This window comes from Haliaeetus albicilla, chromosome 24 (assembly GCF_947461875.1).
Source record: "Haliaeetus albicilla chromosome 24, bHalAlb1.1, whole genome shotgun sequence".
NCBI lineage: Eukaryota > Metazoa > Chordata > Aves > Accipitriformes > Accipitridae > Haliaeetus > Haliaeetus albicilla.
The window spans coordinates 306,184-327,238 of record NC_091506.1 but is presented as its reverse complement, the minus strand read 5'-3'; the positions used below and the strand labels follow the sequence as shown (position 1 = coordinate 327,238).

Sequence of the window (21,055 nt, the reverse complement as noted above, 5' to 3'; positions counted from 1 at the left end):
TCTCCTCTTGGACATTAGTAGCAATGGCCAAGTTAGCAACAGACCAGGTCCTAAAATTCACTGTTCCAGTTATTACAACAGCTCACAAACATATTTTAGAACTTATTTACTCAGTGTTTGCAAAGGACTTTGAGTACAGCAGAGTAGGAGGAGCTACATAATGGCTGTGGGGTTTTGCAGGCTGAGCTTTTATATTCCAGTGGCAGAACTGGGCAGTACATGCCTGACTTTGCTTCTTGAACAAGTGTTTGGAACACATTCCTTTCCTGTGCCGTTGCTCCTTTACATTGATTCACAATGGTAAGCCATTACTGATTCAAATTCAGTTCCCAACAGCATCTGTAGCATCTCAGTAAGGTTTAATTTGTCCCCAAATAACTCTCTTCCTATTGCAACTAGCTGGATGAAGAAAAATTAATTTTTGAAGAAGCGTAAACTGGATTGCTTTAGACTGACCTGGATTTTTTCATTTTGTGAACACTCTGTGAGGGAAAGTGTGATGAGCCTGACTAAGTGACAAGCAGCCAAAGTCTGTTTTTCATTTACACTAGCACAAACCTAGATTATGCTCCACCTCTGTAAAGAGACATGGGGCCCTCAGGTACACAGGAGCCCAAATTTCCCTTTGGGAGCAAACGGACACCATTCAACACATCACTACACTTGGCATGCTAACTTTGTATTATTGCTTCTATAAATCTCTCTGAAAGACTCCCAGTAGAAGTCTAATGCTCTCATAAAGATCCAAATCATATTAAACAGGCACAATCACTTAATGGGTAATGAGTTCCTCAGGAAGTGCTAAAGACCATTTCTATTCGGAAACATGCAAACAAATGGAATTTTTCTTTCAAAATGTTAAATGAAATTTCTCTTTTCAAGAATGATTGACACAACATGGTGTTTTATCAGTAATTCAAAAAGATTCATTTGGTGAGATGCGTTGTCATAGTCTGTGGTCAAAGGTACAACATGCAAAAGAGCACAATTAACTAACTAAAGAGTCAGTGAAATGTTTGATTTCTAGTGCACATCCCAGCATGTTACTGTTCTCATCACAACTTGCTGTAGGCAGTCCTTCTCACTGTATTGTTTGTATCCCAGCTGTAGGCTATTAGACTTCCATTGTTGTATTTACCATTTTAATAAGCCTTTAAGACTTTCCTTTTGAAAATGAGCAGTTACTGAAGCTATAGAGAAAGGCAGGTTTAAGGAAAGATCTTGCTGTTCAGTACAGTCTCGCTTTTCCTTATATCTGATTCTTACTACTTCTGAATGACAGGAGAGGACCGACCTGCCTGGGTCACCGGGGCCTCACAGCAAAACAGGCAGGACTATCCTGCCTGCTGCAAGAGAAAAAAAAAAAATATAAAAATCTTTAAAACAAATGGCTAAGCAGCCCCACGTGCTGTGAAATCCACTGCAAAGGCCCCCAGCAGGTCTTCGGTTGCTCTCAGGCGTGCTTGGTGTGCCATCTAGTGACAGGCATATCTTGTCCCTTCCCTACACCCACTAAAGGAACAAAACACACACATGACACAGGAACAAAACTGAAATGCCTACAGACCCACCCCTCCACCCCAAGCCCTGCATCTATTCTCGTCTTCTTTTTCAGTTATTCCCACTATTGTCCTTCTCATACTCACTACTCTCCCATCCAAGCACAGATCTTTCACCTCTCCTGGAGCTTGGATTGCTGGAGCATTCTTTTACTGGCTCAGTGAGTTATAAATCCCTGGCCTCAACAGAGGTCTGAACAAAATGAGCAAGGTAACAACAAAGGGAGAGATAGTTGGTTCCACCTGAGCTTTCCCAAGGAACAAGCACAGCTCACTGCTAAGGAACAGCCCGGTTCCAGCAAACCTAGGGGAAAGAGGATGACACCACAGCAGGTAAATCCTCAAAGGCACTGAGCATCAGGCTGCTTCCTGCTCTCATCCTCCAAGGACAGGAATACAATCAGGAAAAACAGTACCTGTGTTGCTCCAGATCTGCCCCCCTCAAGCATTACAGTGCAAACCCCTCCTTCACATCCCCAGCTGCCCACTTCCTCCTACCCTATACAAAGCCCTCAGATTAGTACACAGGTGCCACATCAGGGATGGGGATCAATTAAACCCTGGATTTTCCGGTCTGTTTTGAAAGAAATGTTGCCTTATGGACAAGCTAATGCAATTCTTAGCTTCCAGTCTGACAGATGCAGCAGATACATGGGGTAATACTTCTGAATAAGTGAGCATCATAAGACATAAATGAGTGGAAAAAATGGGAGGCTGAGGGCCAAACTCACATCTGGTGAATCAAAGGAAAATACAATAGCATTTACAAACTGTTCCCTTAAAGCTTGCCTGCAGTGCCTTCCTTTGACTTCTTTCAGAACTGTAAAAGACAACTCACATAGTACAGTATTAAAGGAAACTTCAAAACTGTGAGCATAACCCACACCCTTAATGATTTCCTTGAAAGAAGTGTGTACCTGCCCCAAAAAATGGCAAAAGCAGTACAAAAAGTCAGATGGTTACTTCTATTTTTCCCTTTTCATCCTTTAAGTACTGTCCTTCTTTACATACACTGCTAGTTTCATTTCTAGTCTCTATAGGCTGAGCACTTCTCAAGTTTTAAAATGAAACTGGTAACACTTAAAAATATTTTCATGTTCTTAAGACCTTGTGGCTAATACAGCCCCTTAACTTATTAAATAAATAAATAATTAAAAAACTAACAATCAATCATACCTTCTTAAAAAAGCATAAAATTTACCTGAGTGCACTGCAGGGAGAGTACCTGACCAGGGCAGCTTTTACAGCATGATAACATCTCTTGTCAGTTTTTAATATCAAAGAGAAACTGGGTCTCTGTTTTGCATGCTGAATAGGAAGGTGACTGTAACTGGGGTTCTACATTATTTCCACAGCTGCCTGTTTCTCTATTTATAACTGAATCAAGACTGCATGGTTTTGAAAACCAGAGAGTAATGGTTCTTAACAGCAAACTCTGCATGTAAAAAATCAGAGAGTTTGTTTATAACATTCATTTATTCCTATGGTTAAATCAGTTCGGTTTTAAGACCTTGATTTCCCATTATACTTTTGCTGGATGATGGAATTATAAATACAAACCAGGTGAAATTCATTGGTGATGTGACAAGGTGCTGAGAGTGGTCATGTAATAGTCAGCCCACAAAGACCAGATTGCAGGAATGAGACCAAATTTCAGCACAGCTACTCAAACCAGCTTGTAGATGAATCCCTTATCCCATCTGGGACCATCTGACATCCTTTAGCTGGGATTTGAAGTCCCTAGGAGTTAGGCATCTAGTTATAATTCAAGCCTTGGAAAACATACTGCCCACCCCTCCCCGATCCCTGCTGAGAATGTTTTAAAGGACTTAACTTCAAGGATTAAAGTGCAGGACATTAACAGTGAAAATCCACCTTTAATGGACAGGACTCAAGTGTAAATAGTATTGTCTGTAAGAAAATCTCTGCCTCCAAGAGCCTGCAATTCTAACAGATGAAGCAGAAGTATGGTTACACACTCCTATGATTTTCTCCATACACTAGGGAATGTGGGACAGCACAGATTTCTGCTGGTGGAGACTAAACAGAAACCAACATCAGAAAGCAGATATTGAATAGCTTCTGTCATGGATTTACACAACTCTTTGTCACGTGGCAAGGGCAAGCAGTAATGGGAATTCTATCTGTGGCTCTGTGAGTAGCCTGTCATGTAGTGCTACAGTTTACAGTTTTGGAACACTTTCTTTTGAATGACCTGGCAGGCTAAGAAAGGGAACATCAGGCGTGTCGTTGTTAGCAACGCTGGTCCTTCTTCCCCGTTTGCTCAGTAACAAGGATACAAACCACCACGAGCAACTAGCAGAAGAGGCAAGTGTTATGCGAGGTGTCCCGAAGCAGCGGGAGGCCAGAGAGGGAGCCCGCCTCCCCCGCTCCGGAGAGGATTCTGTCACCACCACCTCATACTGCCGCTCTCATACACACCTGCGAGCCTCGGGACGCTCCAGCAGGCCCCGTGATCAGGGCCTATTCCAGGGTGGCCGAAAACAGGGGAGCAACCACCGCACCTCCCTCAGGGGAGGCCCAGGCCCAGGCCCAGGCGTAGGCGGCCGGCGCCGCCACCTCCTCCTCCTCCTCCTCCTCCTCCTCCTCGCCTTCCATCGATAGCTCTGCGCTTGGCAGCGCACGCCTTAGCTGGGCCTCTCGTCTCCCTCCGGTCCCGGATGGACCCTCCTCGTCCCCACCCTTCCCGCCCATCGATATCTCGGCGCTCGCCCCGCCCTCCGCCGGGCTCTCCCGCTCCCGGGCAGCCGAGCGGCTGGGAGTGCGGCGGCCCGCGGCTTCGCTGCTGCCGGAGACGCGCACCTCCCGCCGAGGCACTGAGGTGAGGCCCAGCCGCCTGTCTCAGGGCCGGCGGCCCCCCTCGGGCGGGGCTCGGCTCGGCTCGGCCGGGCCCGGCCGGGCCGGGCGGGGCGGGGGCCCCCAACGGCCGCTCCCCCGACGGTCGGCGCCAGCGCTAAGCCCCTCCCCTTCCCCTGCGTGCCCCCCGCGCGGCCGGGGCGGGTGGCAACGGGCAACGTGCCGGTGCGTGCTGCCTCCCTGCGCCTGCGCAAGCAGCCGGCCAGGGGCCGAGCTGCAGGCAGCGCCGGCTCCGGGCCTCTGCGCCGGCCCGCTCCGCGCTCCGGCGTCTCTAGCTCGCCCCCCGCTTTCTTCTTCCAGAGCAGAGGCGCAAATAGCGTCTCTCTCCTCCCGCCGTGCAGGGGGCCCTTGGGCAGCGGGCGGGGCGCGCAGCAGTCGCCGCTATGCGGGGCGGTAGGAGGCGGCCCCCGCCCCGCCCGGGGCCTCGGCGCGGGCGCCCGCTGGGCCGCGGGGCGGGGGCCAGGGAGGGCGTGGGGTGAAACCGTGCCGACGGCGCTGCGCCGGTCTCTTCCAGAAAGCCGCGAAGGACGATGCCGCGGCCGTGCCCCGCCGTGCCGCGCCGCTGCTGAAGCCGGGGAGCGAGCGCTGCCGGGGAGCGGCCGAGCCGCCATGGCATCCGGCTGTCCGCCGCCCTTCGGCGACCCGGGGGAAATGAGGGAAGGCTTCTTGTGCCCGCTGTGCCTGAAGGACCTCCAGTCTTTCTACCAGCTTCAGTCGCACTACGAAGAAGAGCACTCGGGCGAGGATAGAGACGTCAAAGGACAGCTCAGAAGTAAGAGGCGTGACAGCTGGTGTTTTTGACGTGCCTTTGTTTTTGCCGCGTGAAATTCCGTACGACCCAAGCCGCCTGTACGGTGAGCTCTCTTGAAGTGCCTGAGAAGGCGGAAATATTAACTGAAGCGGGTTATGAGTGAGGTACGGGGTTCCATTTTTTCCATGAATTACCTGAGGCCGAGGCATAATTTTTATGCTGTTCCTGATACTTTCAGTAAGTAAATTCTAAAGCAGGCACTTAAAAGACATCACTCCTCAAATGTCTGATTTTATGCATGACTTTTATTTTTGGCCTTTTGGGGGGGCTTCTTTGTTTTCATCTGAAGACTCTGGTGTATACTGTAACTCAGGTGAATTCCCAAGCATTATTTGAAGACCCTACAGAATACGGGCAGTCTATGGTACTTGCCAGGTACCAATTCATCAGTCCCATGTTTTGACAGTAGATAAAACTGTAGTCACAGTTAAAGTGTAAAGTTCAGGAAGATTGTCAGTGGGAAAAGATGGAAAAGAATGTGGGTGGTGGAGCTGGCAGTAGGTGCTGGGAGTGTCCCAGGGTTGTGCTGTGGACTTACTGGTGTTTGAAAAATCACTTTGAATTCTGTTTAACTAAAATATTTCCTTTTTCTTACTCCCCCTGGCATACACAGTGTCATTTTACAGAGAGAAAAATGTGCAAAAACCGGTGATAATTCTCTGTGTTCCCTGCAAAAATCTTTATGGTTTTGTTTTAGTATACTGGCAGTCTTGAATTTTTACTACTCCCCCCCCTTTTTTTTCTTTTTCCTGAGATTGATGATTATTATTACTTCAAAAGTTTCTTTTCTCAGTTGAAAAGTTTGTGTTTTTAACAAGCCTATTTTAAGGCTAGCACAGCTGAATATTTAATGAATCTTTAAGTTGCTTTCCATCAGTCTGGCTACTTCTTGGCTCTTAGCACTGTGTTCTTCCTGGACAGTGAAGGTAGGCTGGTCAGTACTGCAGTCGTGTCCTCATCATGGGTACAGTGCTGTCATAAATGAATCACAGATGCTTCCGTGGAGCGTTTAAACCAGAACAACAATATGGTTTTCATTGTGATAAGAGGAAAGAAAACAACAACTTAGGCTTGGTAAGATTTCCCAAATGCTGCTTCTGTTTAAAAACACAAATGCTTGTTCTGTGTTTTGATTTTGTTCTCTAGTGTTCTTTTAATCCAAGATAGTGTACTGTGACTTCTCAGGCCATCTTTCATAGGTGTTCTTGCATAAAGGATGTTGGTTTTGTCTGCTTGCTTTCTGTTCTAGTTATTCATGTCAAGGTGTATCCAGTGAAGTTCCTTCTAGAAGTAGGAAGACCAGCAGAATCACCCATTTAACCTACCTGTTTTAGGGACTAGCGTTCAAACTGTGCATCACAAGTGGTTGCACAACTTTGTGCTGAACTCCAACTATCTTAATTGTGTGGAGTTCTAGAAATGCTTACAAATCATCTTATTACATCAGTTGAGTCATACTGAGGTGGTTAAGTTTGACTGTGGAAAACAAGAGTGCGAAGTTTGCTTGAAAAGCTTTTGTGTCTGTGACAAAGTAATGAGGCGTCCCTACTTCTTTTGTATGTCAGACTTTCAGAGTCTCGAGTGGAAATATAGTTTCTATTTAGATATTGTAAACTTCACTTAAGAAACTGCAGTTTCTAGCTGGCATTTACTATGCTGGCTTGAGAGTAGGTGTGGGGAGGCAAAACCTTGTTTCTTAGATGATGTTACAGTGCTAGCAAAGCCCTCGCTAACCTGACACAGTTTTGTTGAGAAGTGTGTTTTATATCACTGAGTGTCATTTTGGGAGGTAGCATAACTTCAGCAGCTGAAAAACTGCTAGGAAGTATGATGTCTGCATGAGGGGCCTGCTGGTACAGCCTTAGTGGCTGAAGCTCAGGGGGACAGGCTCCAGTAAGGTCAAGGTGGAAGTTCCAGTGTTTTTTACACTAAATAAAAAAATTAGAAATGTGAAAGGACATGCTAACTCATGGTTCCCAGCAGCTTGTTAGAAAGCTTGATGTTTGAAAGATCTAGTTCAAGGAGATACTGGATACTGAATGTGTTTGCCAAGAAAAGCAGTGCCCTCAACTTCTGCTAGCTTCCTGGTCTTTTTTTTTTTTTTTTTTTTGGCCCAGGAGACTGCCCTCCTCTCACTAGCATTCATATGAGATAATGCAGTGGGCTGTTTAGTACTTTTGAAATTATTCAGGTGTACAAGCATGCTGAAATTCTTAGTTTGTAGTTTGTGCCACAAGACAAAGAAAGTGTTGAATGTCCTTGAATCCTGAGAAAATCATTGGTAATTCAGAGGATTAAGATATGTGTATGATGTCCCAGAATGCTGTGAAATGGGTCCCATAGTTTAAGACAGCTTACTGTTTTACAATGAAATCCCTGAATGGAGTGTCTAAAACTACTGTTTTGTCATTAGGACCTTAGTGCTGTGTTATGACAGATAACAGAGCATTTCATGTCATCTGTGGTTCTCTGACCGTGTTCTTGTTCTAAACAGAACATGTTGAGGATAAACTTGTTGTCAAGGAAAAAGACTTGTGCTAAAAGATGAGGAATGTTCTATACTGGTTTCATGTGACATATTTGGCGACTACCTGCCACGTTTGATAACTTGGGTTTATCTTTTTTAGATCTAGTCCAGAAGGCCAAAAGAGCAAAGAAGAAATTGCTGAAACGAGAAGGGGATGACAGAACTGATTCTGGATCTCAGGAACGATATGAATCATTCAGCTATGGTGGAGTTGATCCATACATGTGGGAGCCCCAGGAAGTAGGTAGGAGAGCTAGAAAGCGATATGCAGTGGGGATAACTTTTCTTTTAATCTTAATTGGGAAAGTGCTACAGTATTGCTGAAGTTGCATGGAATTGTGTCTGTATTGTGTTTGATTCACTGTAGCATGGCGTTCTGGTTTGCATATTGATTTTGTGCAGTCTGCTTAAATTGTGTGGTGTGATGGGGAAAATGCAGATAATAGGGGGGAAAAAAAATATAGAATCAGTACCCCAACTAACCTTGAGAGCAGGATAGCTGTTTGTCATGTCATTGTGCCTGAGCTGTTGAGGCCTGCTGGATATGTGTTTACCTCTGTGCATCTAGCTTCTTGGAGGTGTTCTGCAACCGTCTAGTGGCTTTTTACAAAACAGATAATCCACTAATTAATAATTAAGCTATAGCTATATAAAATCTCCAGCTTTTGGGCTACACTTAACGTAGTTGTTAGTTTACAAGTCTGACAAAAGACTTGTCCATTGACTTAAACTCTTTCAGCTTTTTCCTTGGTTTTGAGGTGTAGATCATCTCTCATTGAGAAGAGGTTTACTCGGGGGGGTGGAGGGGGAAGAGGCAAAAACCCACAAAACAAAAAAACCCTAACCCCAAACCCACGCCTCTGAACATAAATCTATGTTGTAGAATTTCAAGGATAAGTTTGCTGAGCCTATAATTACAAATACTGCTACTGGAAATTGCCTCTTACAGTACTACTGAAATATTGTGGCTCTTCTCATGGGGGAGGAAGCAGTGCTACCTCTGGTGGAGCCTGGGAAAGTTTCCCCTGTGCTGCTGACAGACTAGGACTTAGTCCTTCGGGTCTGCAGAGTCAGAGTTCTGTAGATTATTATACTTTTCACTTTGTAACTATTTCAGCAGCAATCATGGTATAAATATTAGCTAAGAATAAATTTAGGCAGTGAACTAGCAGAAGGCTTCTGAACATTAGAGAAGCGAGCAACTGTTTTCTGATTGGAGTGGAGAAGATGAACCTTATGGATTTTAGGATGGGATTTGGTAGGTTTGTGAAAGGGACTGTGTGATGTCTGCAAAGCAGTGGCTGAATTCAGTTACCCAGAGGGGCCCTTTCATTCCTATGAATTCAGCTTTGGAGGTTTTTTGGTTATTTCACTAGCATGAGGAAGTGAGATTCTTACACTTAGCATAGGTAGTATCAAAAAGCAACATCTGTTTTTGTGTTCTACCAGTCAGAATAAAGGGGTTTTTTGTGGTGGTTTTTTTTTTTTGTCTGTAACTTTGATTTTTAATACCTGGCTCATCTTACTTGGAAAAGGATCAAAACTTAAACTTGAAACCAGCGTTGTTGAGTACGAATTGTGCATTTCTTAAATAGATGCTAGATTGTTCTTTTGTATACTTGGTGATCTGTTTTCTGTAAATCTGAATTGTCATCAAGGATTTGATTCAGACTTCTAAAGGTGGAAAGATGATCAGGAGTCTGAAAGAGAAATTGCTGTTGCATAGACCTCCAGTCATCACTGGACCTGCCTCTTCCCTTTGTTCAACACATAGCCAGGAAATTAAAATGAGTTGGTTTTGAGAATACTACTAGTTGATAGTAGGTTGCCAAATGTAACCAAGGGATGGAGGGGAAAAAAAATGTTGCAGATATTCCCTTTAACATAGTGCCTGTTGTTTTCTGTAGTAGAAATAAAACACTGTTTATTGCTAGCCTGGAGATTAGGCTTTAACCTGCATGTTTTATTTAGAGCAGCACTGGAAAAATATAGGATTCTAATGTGTCTTTAAGATTTGATTTGAACATGAGAAATAAATGGTGAAAAGAAGAGACAGCTGTCTTTCAAGAGGCATTTAAATGCATTTAAATCCATACAGAACACCTGGCTGATGATGAAAACTTTCTGCTATCTCTTCAGGTGCTATGAGAAGCCATCTTTCTGATTTCAAGAAATACCGAGCAGCCAGGATTGATCACTATGTAGTTGAAGTCAATAAGTTAATAATCAGGTTAGAAAAGGTAAATTTGCCTCTTTTTAATATTCCAGCCTTCTGAATGTTTCCTAGATTAAAAAAAAAATCATATTTTAGTACGAAGTGTGCCCATTTATCTGGCAGTGCACTTTATAAAGGGTACTAAACTATGGCTATCTTCACATGTTACTGTTTTGCTTTTTTATTCTTGAGTATTGTGCTTGGTCTGACCCTGTACTGTGGATACAATTTCTGTTTCTATGCACTGTTTTCAAGGTGAAGATGCTACTTCCATGTGCTTCAAGAACCATCTGTTTTCCTGTATATTTTCTCCATCTTTTACTTTACTAAATTTCTCCCTAATGTTTTTGTCATGATTCTTCCAGCTACTCGTTCTTCAGAATCTGCCAGTGATATACTCACATTTTGGCTCAGATGCAGTAATGTCGGATGCTGTAAAGATTATGTCCAAAATGGTCTGATTTGTACAGGTTTGGCAGTCATTGTTTAGCACTACTTGTATGAATATGGCATTAGAAATAAACAGGAAAGTTGCAGGAATCTGGTGTAAAACAGGCTGAGACTCCTATCTCTTAAAAATGCCAGGTTTCTTTTTCTTGTTGTGCTGGGTTTTGTTGTTTTCTTTTTTTCTTGCAAAAGTACAATTTTCTTGAGTGTATTGTTTATCTTCTACTAGCTTACATCGTTTGACAGAGCAAACACTGAGTCAGCTAAAATAAGAGGTTGGTATGAGCTTACCTCAGACTATTTGCTCCTATAGTTTAACTAGCTGAGGAATTAACTGAATGAATATCTTATGTTGTGTGTATTCCCTGCCTTCTTGCCTGATCATAGCTATAGAGAAGTCTGTTGTGCCTTGGGTCAGTGATCAGGATGTTCCATTTTGTCCAGACTGTGGCAATAAGTTCAGTATTCGAAACCGACGTCACCACTGCCGCCTTTGTGGGTCTATTATGTGCAAGAAGTGCATGGAAGTTGTCAGTCTTCCTTTGGCAAGTAAGTACAGTGTGTGGTGTTCATGCCTCCTTTCCTTAGCTCACTCGGGGTGCTAACTGCATCCTGGCTTTTTGCCATTGGAAAAAAGGCTGCTGGTAATATTCTGCCTGGGCAGAAAACTTGGTCCTTAATGTGTTACTCAGTTTCATGCAGACATTTGTTTGTGAGACAAAAGAAGAAGAATGATTTCTCCATTCTTTGTCTCCATTTCTTCTTCAGATTTGAAAGTGTTACATAGTACTGCAACAGTTACCAGAAGTAGTAGCATATTCTACTAGTAGATATAATTGATATTTAGTGTCTTATTCTACTGAGTACCATAACTGTGAAGGTATTAACTTTAGGAATTATAACTGCCAAGGTTCTTGACATTTAAAACTATTGTGGCTATTTCCACTCTTGCCCGTGGTTGCCCAAATGCTCACATTAAAGAAATTCATCCACAAGCCTTTAAGAAACCTTAGAACTTTAATTTTCTCATCTAGTGCATTGGAGAGGAGACTGTATTTTCTGTGGAAATAAATGACATTAAGTGTGCTTTTTGGAGCATTCAAGCACAAAACATGGACAACGTTAACATACCTGTTCTTCCACACACTGTTCTACAACTATACAAGCTCCCAATGTGAGAACGCTTCTAGGCAGAAGCAAAGTAGGTGGTTCTCAGCAGTCTGCTCTCTAGCTGCTTTTAGAATGGAGCAGGACTTACAGTGAAGACCCAAATTCTGCCTTGCAGTCTTGGTTGTCATGGGTTCTTTGCATGTCTTTCAGCAGACTGTTTCAGCTTGGTTTTCTATTATTACCTGAATGTAAAGTTTCTGTTCAAGTGCAATTCATTCATGTTGGTAGAATCTGTTGGCTTCTCCAGTCACTGTAAAATCACCTGTCTATAATTTCTAGGCAAACTGACTAGTGCCAGCAAAGAGTCCTTGGGTTCTCATACTAGCCCAAACTCCTCACCTAATAGTGTCCATGGCTCCCGCCGTAGCAGCATTAGCAGCATAAGCAGTGTGAGCTCAGTTCTGGATGAGAAGGATGATGACCGAATCCGTTGTTGTCAGCACTGCAAAGATACCCTGTTGAAAAGAGAACAACAGATTGATGAGAGAGAATACACTCCAGAAATTGTGAAACTCTATGAGGTAAATCAAACTCCTTGCTGCTTTCATCCTCAGTGTATATATCTGCAGTTGTCACTCCTTGACTTTTGGCTTGTTATCTCATGTCCAAGCTCTTTATGACTTAATACTCACTTCTGTTAGAATGGACTGTTGGGTGTTTATGCCATGTAACAGATACATCTGAAATGATGGAGCCAGTTGCGGTATAGTATTTATATCCCACGATAACTTTAAACATAATTTTAAGATACATCTTCATTCTTATCATCTGGAACTAACTTCTGAGGTGCCTCTCTCTTAAAATTGTGAACTATGTCAGCTGGGATTCCTCAGAACAGTTCTTGTCTAAACCAATGATATGCTGTGCACTTCATGGATGGGCTGCACTGGAACTATAGGACTCAATGTTGTCAGCACTGTTTGTCCTCATGCTGATGACAAATGCTTTTTTGAACCATCTATATCCATCAACAGCATATGGCTGGAACATTGTGTTCAAATATGCTTTGAAAGCGGGTACTGACGATCATCAGGTATCTTTTCAGTAGAGTCCATAAACCCCCCAGGTTAGTATTAGGGGAATTTCTGTTGGTGCTCTTTGTGAAGAGATGTAAGGCTAGAAGTTGTCCAAGTCATCCATTAAAACAGCTTCTGAATTCAAAATTCACCTTGCAGGGGCACAGGGAGTCTTTCTCTGTTCCTGACCATGCTTTCTGTGTTCCGAAGATAACTGGAGGGTCTCATTATCCTGAATAGTTAAATGGCCTTCTTCATCACAGTTAACTTTGAATGTGCACAGGCAGCATGAATGGTTTATGTCAGCATGTTCTTGCATTAGTGTAATAATAAGTTCTTTTTTTATACATTTTGTTTTAAACAAGAAACTCCGACTTTGCATGGAGAAGGTTGACCAGAAGGCGCCAGAATACATAAGGATGGCAGAATCACTAAAGTAAGCCCCATTCACTGATTTTTGTTTATGAATATATGTATTTTTCCTCCCCAAAGTGTGGGAAGGAGTAAGGAAGTGGCATGCTAAGGCTTCAAGAGTGTGTAAATTATAAGAAAAAGCAGTGTTAGGAGTATCTGTTGTCTTTTGGATGCTCGTCAAAGTAGTACTGAATTATTAATGGTAACATAGCATACAGAGAAGAAACCTGATTTATTTTTTAAAGCCGCTTCCCAGTGAGTTGCCACTGTTGTTCTTTGACATGTCATCTTTGCAAAAAGGAAGTACAAGGCTACAATTCTTGTTGCGTTAAATGAGCCTCTTCGAAAGAGTTGAAGTAGGATAGTACTGCCCTCAGCTGGATGGTATGGCTTCCAAGTAGTGCCAGCAGCAAAGGATTGTTTGAATGCTTCTCATCTGTTCTGGTGTAAAGCAAGCCACCTTCACCTGACGATTGTTCTAAATCTGGCTGGCCTGCCCTGTGCTGCAGTGGATAAGCAGCATTCACATATCACACTTCTGTGCATAATTTCTTGCAGTAGTCTCTCACTGTGGTAACTTAAATCTCTCCAGCTATATCTGCAAGACGTTGTCAGCTTATACTTCTAGCTTGTATAGTAGAGAAATACACACATTGGTCTTGGACTATGAAGCATGTCCATTTGGGAAGTTAAAGTTAACAAGTATTTCTGTATCCGTCCTTTAGATCAGATAGTTGTAGAAAAAATAGGCTGTCGTTCATTGTAACAAAACTGGTTTTGTAAATGCAAACGTCCCAAAAGGAAGAAACAAGTACAGAAGGTGAAAAACATGCTAAGCTATTACTGCTTTTTATTATGACTTCATGAGAGCTGGTTTTATGTCACTTGACAGCTGGAGAAAAGTAAAAAATATGAATATCCTGGATAATGGAAGCACATGTCAGAAAACAGACTTCTTACTCATGAAATTAAAGATTTCTGACTAGTAGTGAGTCCCAGAAACTGGAGTCACATGGGTAGTGAAGTTGCTTTTGAGAGAGTGATCCTTATCTTTTATGTTTGTGATATAAAAGGAGAGGGAAGCTAACAACTGGTGAAGAGTCTTCTCTGTAAATCCTAATTTGTTTTACCAATAAATGTGAGATTCGATTGAAGTGCATATAATTGATTGTGTCCCCATGTGGACAGTCGGTTACTAGCATCTTAAATATTATACGCATGTGGGGTTGTAGGCTTTTGCTTTCTGACAAATGTTAGTAGAGATAACTATTTTAATTTAATGGTATAGTTACTTAGTGTTTTTTCTGCACCCGATCGCGTGGAAAAAAACCCACAAAATAGATGTGTTTGCTAAGTATGTGTGTATTTTATATGTTATTGGTAGAGTGGTGTTCTTGTGTTAAAATACAATTTCTCCTATAATAGTAAAAAATACAATCATAAATAAACGATCTGTTAAATGTTAATGTTCAGAAAATGATTGTCATTTTCCACTTCTGTCACAAAGAAAGTGTTTTTAAACACAATGAGCCTGAAATAAAATAATTCAGCCCCTTTAGTGTTAGCTATCCTTACCATTGCTGAATCTTAGTCATCTTGAGATAACTTCTAGTGTTGTATGTGATGTTAGCTGGATGCATGACTTACAATAAAGTTGTATTTATTTCCTAGTGCTGGCGAGACAACCTACAATCTTGAACACGCTAGTGACTTGAGGGTGGAGATTCAAAAAGTATATGAATTTATAGATGCCTTAAGGTAAAAGATCTGTCTCCCCACCCCCAGCTTGTATGTATCTCCCTCTGTTATGACTTCTCTGTAGTTTTTTTTTCAACTGTTAGTGTCTGTTTGTGTAGCATATACCTGCTTTTTCATATGGATAATCAATTTGCTCTGTTATAAATAGCATGTGAAAAGGTAGATGCTGTTCCTGTGCACCATCAATTTCTACTTCCTTTTCCAGCCTTAAAAATCATGGTTTTCTCTGCAGTGGAAATAACTAAGCACAGAGGAAACAAGTAATGGCACAAGTTTGTTGTGTTGTTTTGGTTTTGTTTTTTAAAAAAAAAGTGTGGGAGTGGAAAGTGTTACAACTGGTAATATCCAAAATGGTTTACCTAAAAGAACATCAGAAGTTTTACATCCAATATTGTCTCTCTCCCCTTCTGTTGTGTTTTCACTGGCCCTTGTTTTTGAACTGATGAGGCTGTATGTTTGCTTTGATTCAGTAAGAAGATTTTGAGTCTAGGCTTGCATGAAGATCCCCAACCTCATCCTAAAACACTACAACTTCAGAGAATGATAAGATATTCAGCTACACTTTTTGTTCAGGTAAATGAAGCGTATGTTATGAGCTGAATGTAAATTTTATACAGTGTTCTCTTCTTTGCCAGGCATCCCTGTGGCTTGGAACTATTTTGACAGGAGGTTTAGTTCTATACATTTTCTGTAATTCCCCTAATGACTTTTGGTAGCCTTAAATGAGCTAGCTTCAATACAGATAGTGTAGTCAGAGCATCATTGAGTTTAGGGACCTAAGAGAATGTGTGAATCTTGGCTTTGTCTCTTGCTGAAGTGTGAACCTAGCAGTATAGTTACAGCAGCAAAGATGTGCTCAGACTTGCAGCAATGACTGCAGTGCAGAAGTACCTTTTATTTGTTTGTGGAGTGTTCTGTTGGTGGTATCTCTCTTTTCAAGTACTTGAAAATTGGCTGAATGCCTGCAAGCAACTGTAAATATTTCAATTTTTGCCAGGAAAAACTGCTTGGCCTAATGTCCCTGCCAACCAAAGATCAGTATGAAGAAATGAAGAAGAGAAGACTGCATATGGTAAGGCAGGTTAAGATCTGTTACATGTTGTATCAGAGCCTCCTTCAAGGCCTTAAGCCTAGTAGCTGTTTGTGTATGAATAGTTGCCTTTAACATTGGATTTCAGTTTTTCATTTTTTTTAATGCAGATCATTCTGTACCCTTTTTCAGGGATTCATGTAACACTATAGTTGTATTCTGTCCAGAAAATAAGTAGGTGTGTACTGAGCAGCTGAACACTTCTAGAAAGCAGCAGTGACTTGGTTGCACATGCGGTTTCTGCTGCAGTGCATGCAGAGCAAGCCCTAAGCTAAGTACTTTAGTTTATATGGGTTTTCAGATTGTGTTCTGGAGTTCATTTGCACAAGTAAAATTTGGAGACTTCTTTTGGTAGTGAAAAAGGACATAGTAGAACAAGGACACCTCTTCAGAGAGAGGTTGTTTTCAGTTAGGAGGGAGGACATTAATTGTAAACTAAACCAGTTTTATCTTGAGGTAGAAGTTGAGAAATGAGATTCATTGCACTCCAAAAGTTAATGATATCAGTGACCTTTAACACATATGTTCTATTACAGATGTCTGCTTTAGTCAGATGTGATACAGTTACTGTCCAAATCAATCTAGACCACTCTTTGCACAGTTGCATTAGGCATTTTTTTGCTCTATATAAAAGCACTGTAACTGCTCCTACTTGCCCTCACATTTGTAGAGGCAGATATCATGGGATTTTGATCAATAACATCACAAACAAACTGAAAGGAATCATTTAGGTAATATTGTGAAAATAAGCATTTTCTGCAAAGTAACCAAAAGTGCAGCTAATCCCTTTCAGTGACAGCCAGCAATGTCTAAGATCGGCTGACTACTTTTACCTATGGATACTTAGAACAGATGTTTTCAAGCTCTTAAGTGTTCTCTTACTACATGTTTTTTGTTTTAGCTGGCTCTCGAAACACATGGAAAACAAGAGGAAAAGCAGAAAGATTTTATCACCAGATGTACAGCCACAGTTAATGGTGATGCAACTCACCTGAAAAAAGGAACAGTCAGGAAATCTGAAGGCTGGTTACCTACATCTAGCATATCAAGAGAGAGAGAGATAGCAGACCCACTTCTTCAGCAGATTGACAATATCACATCCTTTATTAAGCAAGCAAAGGCAGCTAATAGGATAGATGAGGTCCATATGTTGCAAGAGAACCTGAGGCAGCTTCAGGATGAATACGATCAACAACAAACTCTGAAAGCTATTGAGCTTTCTAAAAAACAGGCAGAAGAGGAAGAGATGCAGAGGGAGGAACTTCAGGTCCTTCGTGAAAAAGAGTGGGAAAGAGAACAACACAAATTCATGTCTCAACATTCAAGGACACTCTCCTTAGACTTCAGAGAAGTCAAGCAGCATCAGCGTGAAGTTGCAAAAGAGAACTGGAACTTGACGGCACATGCATTGGATTTGGATATTACTCAGATCAAAGTGGACCCAAGTTTTGAAACTCCTGCTGTTGAGCAGCTGCCAGCTAAAGAGCACTTGATCTTCACACTCAAACCCCAGAATGTCCCACAGTGTGACAAAGACCAAGATCAGACAGCCTGTCTAAACCCCTTTGAAGATGAAGCAGATACCCCTCAGTTAGAGGAAGATCTTGCTAACCCATTTGCCAAGGACACTTCTGCAATGGTTTCTTTCTCTAACACAGCTCTGCAAAGTGATAAAAAAGAATATAATCCATTTGAAAATGAGGAGGAGGAGGATGAACAAACTAATGGAGCACCTGGCAGTACTTCAAACCCTTTTGAAGAGGATGAAAATCCATTTCAAAAGCCTGGGGACAGTTGGAATTCTGGGAATCCATTTGAAGAGGGATCCTCTACCAATCCCTTTGAAGTGGAGGATGGCAATGAGATCTCTGGAGAGGAGGCTATAGAGGAAGAGCTGCTTCTCCAACAGATAGATAATATCAAAGCTTATATATTTGATGCCAAACATAGCGGACGAATGGATGAGGTGGAGGTACTGACAGAGAACTTAAAGGAATTGAAGCGCACATTAGCAAAGCAGAAGGAGAAATCCAACTGCTGAATCAGCAGTAGGGCTGTGTAATAATTATTTTATGTCTGCTGTTAAATGTGAGACTGTAGAGCAGATACTTATAACCAGGAGTACAGATCACAAGAGGGAATTGGGAGAATCTTGACTTTTATGCACTTTCAGTTAGGCATTTCCACTACTACTCAGTCTTGGAAGAAAGAATTATTGAGATATGCTGCTGGTCTCAAATGCTTATACTAAGAAATTTTAAAATAACTTGTTACAACACTTTTAATGCTTACTGGTCTTATTGTGTGCTTATTTTGGTCAAAGTGGTTAAGTGCTAATAGGGAACTATGATTTGGAAATGGTTGCAATGTTGGTTTGTCATCTTTCCCCCTTTCTGTTGTAGCATTGACCTTTCAAGTTGGGCTTTGACTAAAGAGAGACGAAGACTTTTCTAAAACTTTTGCATCCTCTGATAAGGACACAGTGCAGTGTTACAGGCTAGCTTAATTGCCTAATGGTGTTATGAGAAAGTGCTGTTAAAAGGCTACTGTGATTCTTTGAGGTGCAGAATATACAGGCTTGCAGATCAGTTTTGTGCAATGCTAATATATCAAAGGGATTTTAAGACTGAGAAGAACTTTATAACTGATCTTAATATGAGTAACGTTTTAGTGTGTTTATAAAAATTCCCAAGTAAAATTTGGATGCTGTCTTTTCATCACTTTTAGTTTCCCATTTGCTCTGAGCAGAAACTACGGTGTAATAGAGCGTGCCATGCTGGCTTCAGAGCCTTGCTTGTGAGACAAGAAGTATCTACTCATTTCTGGGGAAAAGAGCATCAGGCTAGCACCATTGCAAACTATAATATAAAGGGTGACCCTCCAATTCCTAATTATCTTATGGAATCTCTACATTCCTTTAAATTCTCTGGGTGACAGAATGATCATGTTTGTCATATTTGTGAGACTGGAACCCTCTTTTTGTAGCATTCAAGGAACAAAAATCTTGTTTACAATGGAGAGCTGAAGTGCCACTGAACTGGAATTCTGTGAAAGCTGGGAGACGAAGTCTGTGGCTGCGATAGTGCCAAATAGCAACAATTCTCCTTCATATCTGACTCCCCTCAGAAGCCATTATGAGAATCAGGCATGTCTGTCTTAAATAAGAAGCTCCGGATTGGAGTCATCTTGTGATCCTGTGGCCTGGAGGATGACTAGCTGATGGCCAGCACCTGTGATGCAGGAGGGCTTAGAGCTGGGCTTCTGAAGATTGGTATCAGAAATGTAGGATCACTTCAGGATTAGGTCAGCCTGTATCTTTGTAAAAGATGGAGCCTGAGCTGCTTTGATTTTTGTCTTTGAAAGGCAGAGGTCCATCATCAGGCATCAGTGTTTGAAAGGGTGGTGGGGAGGAGTTAGTCTAAAGGGTGTATTTAAAGCTGAAATAGAGGAAAATCAGGCAGATCACACTGCATAGCACTAGTAATAGTGGGCTTACTCAGAAGTGTAAACTTTTATGGAAAGCAACATGTCTTTTAACTATGTCTCTGATGATATATATTAACATAGCTGTAACCCAAGCATTGCATAATATTTTAGACACACAAATAATTATGCTACCTAAAGAGCGGGAACTCTAGTTTTGCTATAAGTTAAGTGGAGGTAGGGACTTGTGGAACTGTTGTTTAAAAAAAAAACCAAACCATCTATATCCTCACCTAACAGAACAGTACTAGTAACTGATCAAAATAACTTAGAACAGCCAGTTAAGGACAGCTGATGTTCTTACTGTAGCCTAAATCTGAAGTTGAAAGAGGTGCACAACAGGTTGTCTTAAGACCATGAAGTTTTTATACTGAGATGTTTATTAGAGTTGATTGAGTCCCTGAGTGTTACTTTTGCACGGAGTGAAATGAAGAACAGAGGATTGTGGAAGGTCATAAACTAACAAAACGTGCACTGTGGCACCAGATTTATGAAGGCAGCAAAAAAGTAAATGTTAAGCTAGCTAAACATAATCCCTGGAATTGTTTTAACAGAAATAGTATAAGGTAGTTATTTAAGACAGACTTGTTTGCTAGTCAAGAGGATTGCTCCCTGCACTGTAATCCAAGCTTTTTTTGGTATCAAGATGAAAAATTTTCAGTGGCTTCAGCTTTCGCATTTTAAAAGTGTTTTTTCCTTGTTGCAACTATCCTGCCTTGTTTGTATTTTCAGTCTAATACACTAATAAAGTATCCTTATTGTACATGTAATGTATTTTTACAAGCAGATAAGACTAGCATACCTCATGATCTTTGTCAGTGTTAAATGTGATAGACTAGACGTCCAATACTAAAGTCATCTCCAAAGTTGAAGACCTTATGCTGGTATTTGGACTGCTGTGAGGCTCAGAAGGCACAGTGGAATGAAGACATCTTAACCATAAAGCTCAATAAATAACTAGCATTGACTTTTGTTAAAACTGCATGCACTACTCTGTATGGAAACTTTGTAAACAGAGATGAAATAAAACAACATGTTTATTTTGTGCTGTACTTGTCCTTGACAGTTCTTACAGGATGCTTGAACTGGTGTGAAATTTTGTACGTGACCATTAGCTCAGAAATGCTGAAATAGAGTTTCACAGTAATTTGCATATATAAGCCTGACTTAAAGGTATGTGCAATTACCAAATTCCAAGCAATACAGTACAATCTATCATATGTTTATATACCATTATAGGTATGGTGTAGTTGTTTAGTGAGGCAGATGCTATAATGATTTAGAAGGCTTTTTTGATCATGTGCAGGAAGCAGGAGTGTTTGAGGTTAAGAGGAGTTAGAGGGCAGTGCTGGACTTAGAAGCACAACAGACTTGCTTGGTAGAATTTGCTGGAAGTTGATAAACCTTGACACAGTTCTCTATGGCTTTTTTTTTTTTTTTCTTTAAAGGAAGACTGTTTAGGAAATTGTCTTAATTTAAGAGTAGCTTTAAGTTTTGGGGGTTTTTTTTAGGGCAATAAAGATAATTGTAAAATGTATTTTTCAAATACCAACTTACATGTTCTCCTTTGCTGATATTCTTGCCTTGATCAGTGCTTCTCAGAGCTGCAGTATCAACTGCAAAAGTTGTATCTTGTTGCAAGTGAGACTTTTAACTGTTTCTGAGTGGTAACTAAATAAAGAAAATTT

The 21,055-nt window shown here is 41.4% G+C and overlaps 2 protein-coding genes across 4 annotated transcripts in view; one reads left to right on the top strand and one right to left on the bottom strand.

Annotated features, from left to right (window-relative positions):
- The window catches only part of TMCC1 (transmembrane and coiled-coil domain family 1), a 202,940-nt gene extending 198,754 nt beyond the window's left edge, over nt 1-4,186 (bottom strand). Inside the window, exon 1 of one of the 2 annotated variants that reach the window (XM_069811722.1) lies at nt 4,002-4,186. The gene's annotated coding sequence lies outside the window, so the exon portion shown is untranslated. The remainder of the gene's footprint in view (nt 1-4,001) is intronic. The other variant, XM_069811723.1, reaches the window with a different exon arrangement.
- Nucleotides 4,187-4,282: 96 nt separating this feature from the next.
- On the top strand, nt 4,283-20,413 carry RBSN (rabenosyn, RAB effector). Of its 2 annotated transcripts, XM_069811708.1 has the most exons (12): nt 4,283-4,401; nt 4,951-5,208; nt 7,875-8,018; nt 9,914-10,014; nt 10,666-10,711; nt 10,824-10,985; nt 11,886-12,127; nt 12,988-13,058; nt 14,708-14,794; nt 15,265-15,367; nt 15,792-15,866; nt 16,786-20,413. In XM_069811708.1, exons 2-12 carry the CDS (start codon nt 5,046-5,048, stop codon nt 17,923-17,925), a joined length of 2,334 nt encoding a protein of 777 aa, XP_069667809.1. In that variant the 5' UTR covers nt 4,283-4,401; nt 4,951-5,045; the 3' UTR covers nt 17,926-20,413. The 2 variants fall into 2 exon arrangements, with proteins under 2 accessions (XP_069667809.1, XP_009914610.1); XM_009916308.2 differs by lacking the exon at nt 4,283-4,401 and having other exon boundaries at nt 4,628-5,208.
- Nucleotides 20,414-21,055: the final 642 nt, after the last annotated feature.

Excerpts from the sequence above, each read along its gene's own strand:
- RBSN (XM_069811708.1), top strand. The coding sequence starts at position 5,046 with ATGGCATCCGGCTGTCCGCCGCCCTTCGGCGACCCGGGGGAAATGAGG. Across the intron at positions 12,128-12,987 it reads AAATTGTGAAACTCTATGAG|AAACTCCGACTTTGCATGGA; the intron begins GTAAATCAAACT and ends GTTTTAAACAAG. Across the intron at positions 14,795-15,264 it reads GAATTTATAGATGCCTTAAG|TAAGAAGATTTTGAGTCTAG; the intron begins GTAAAAGATCTG and ends GCTTTGATTCAG.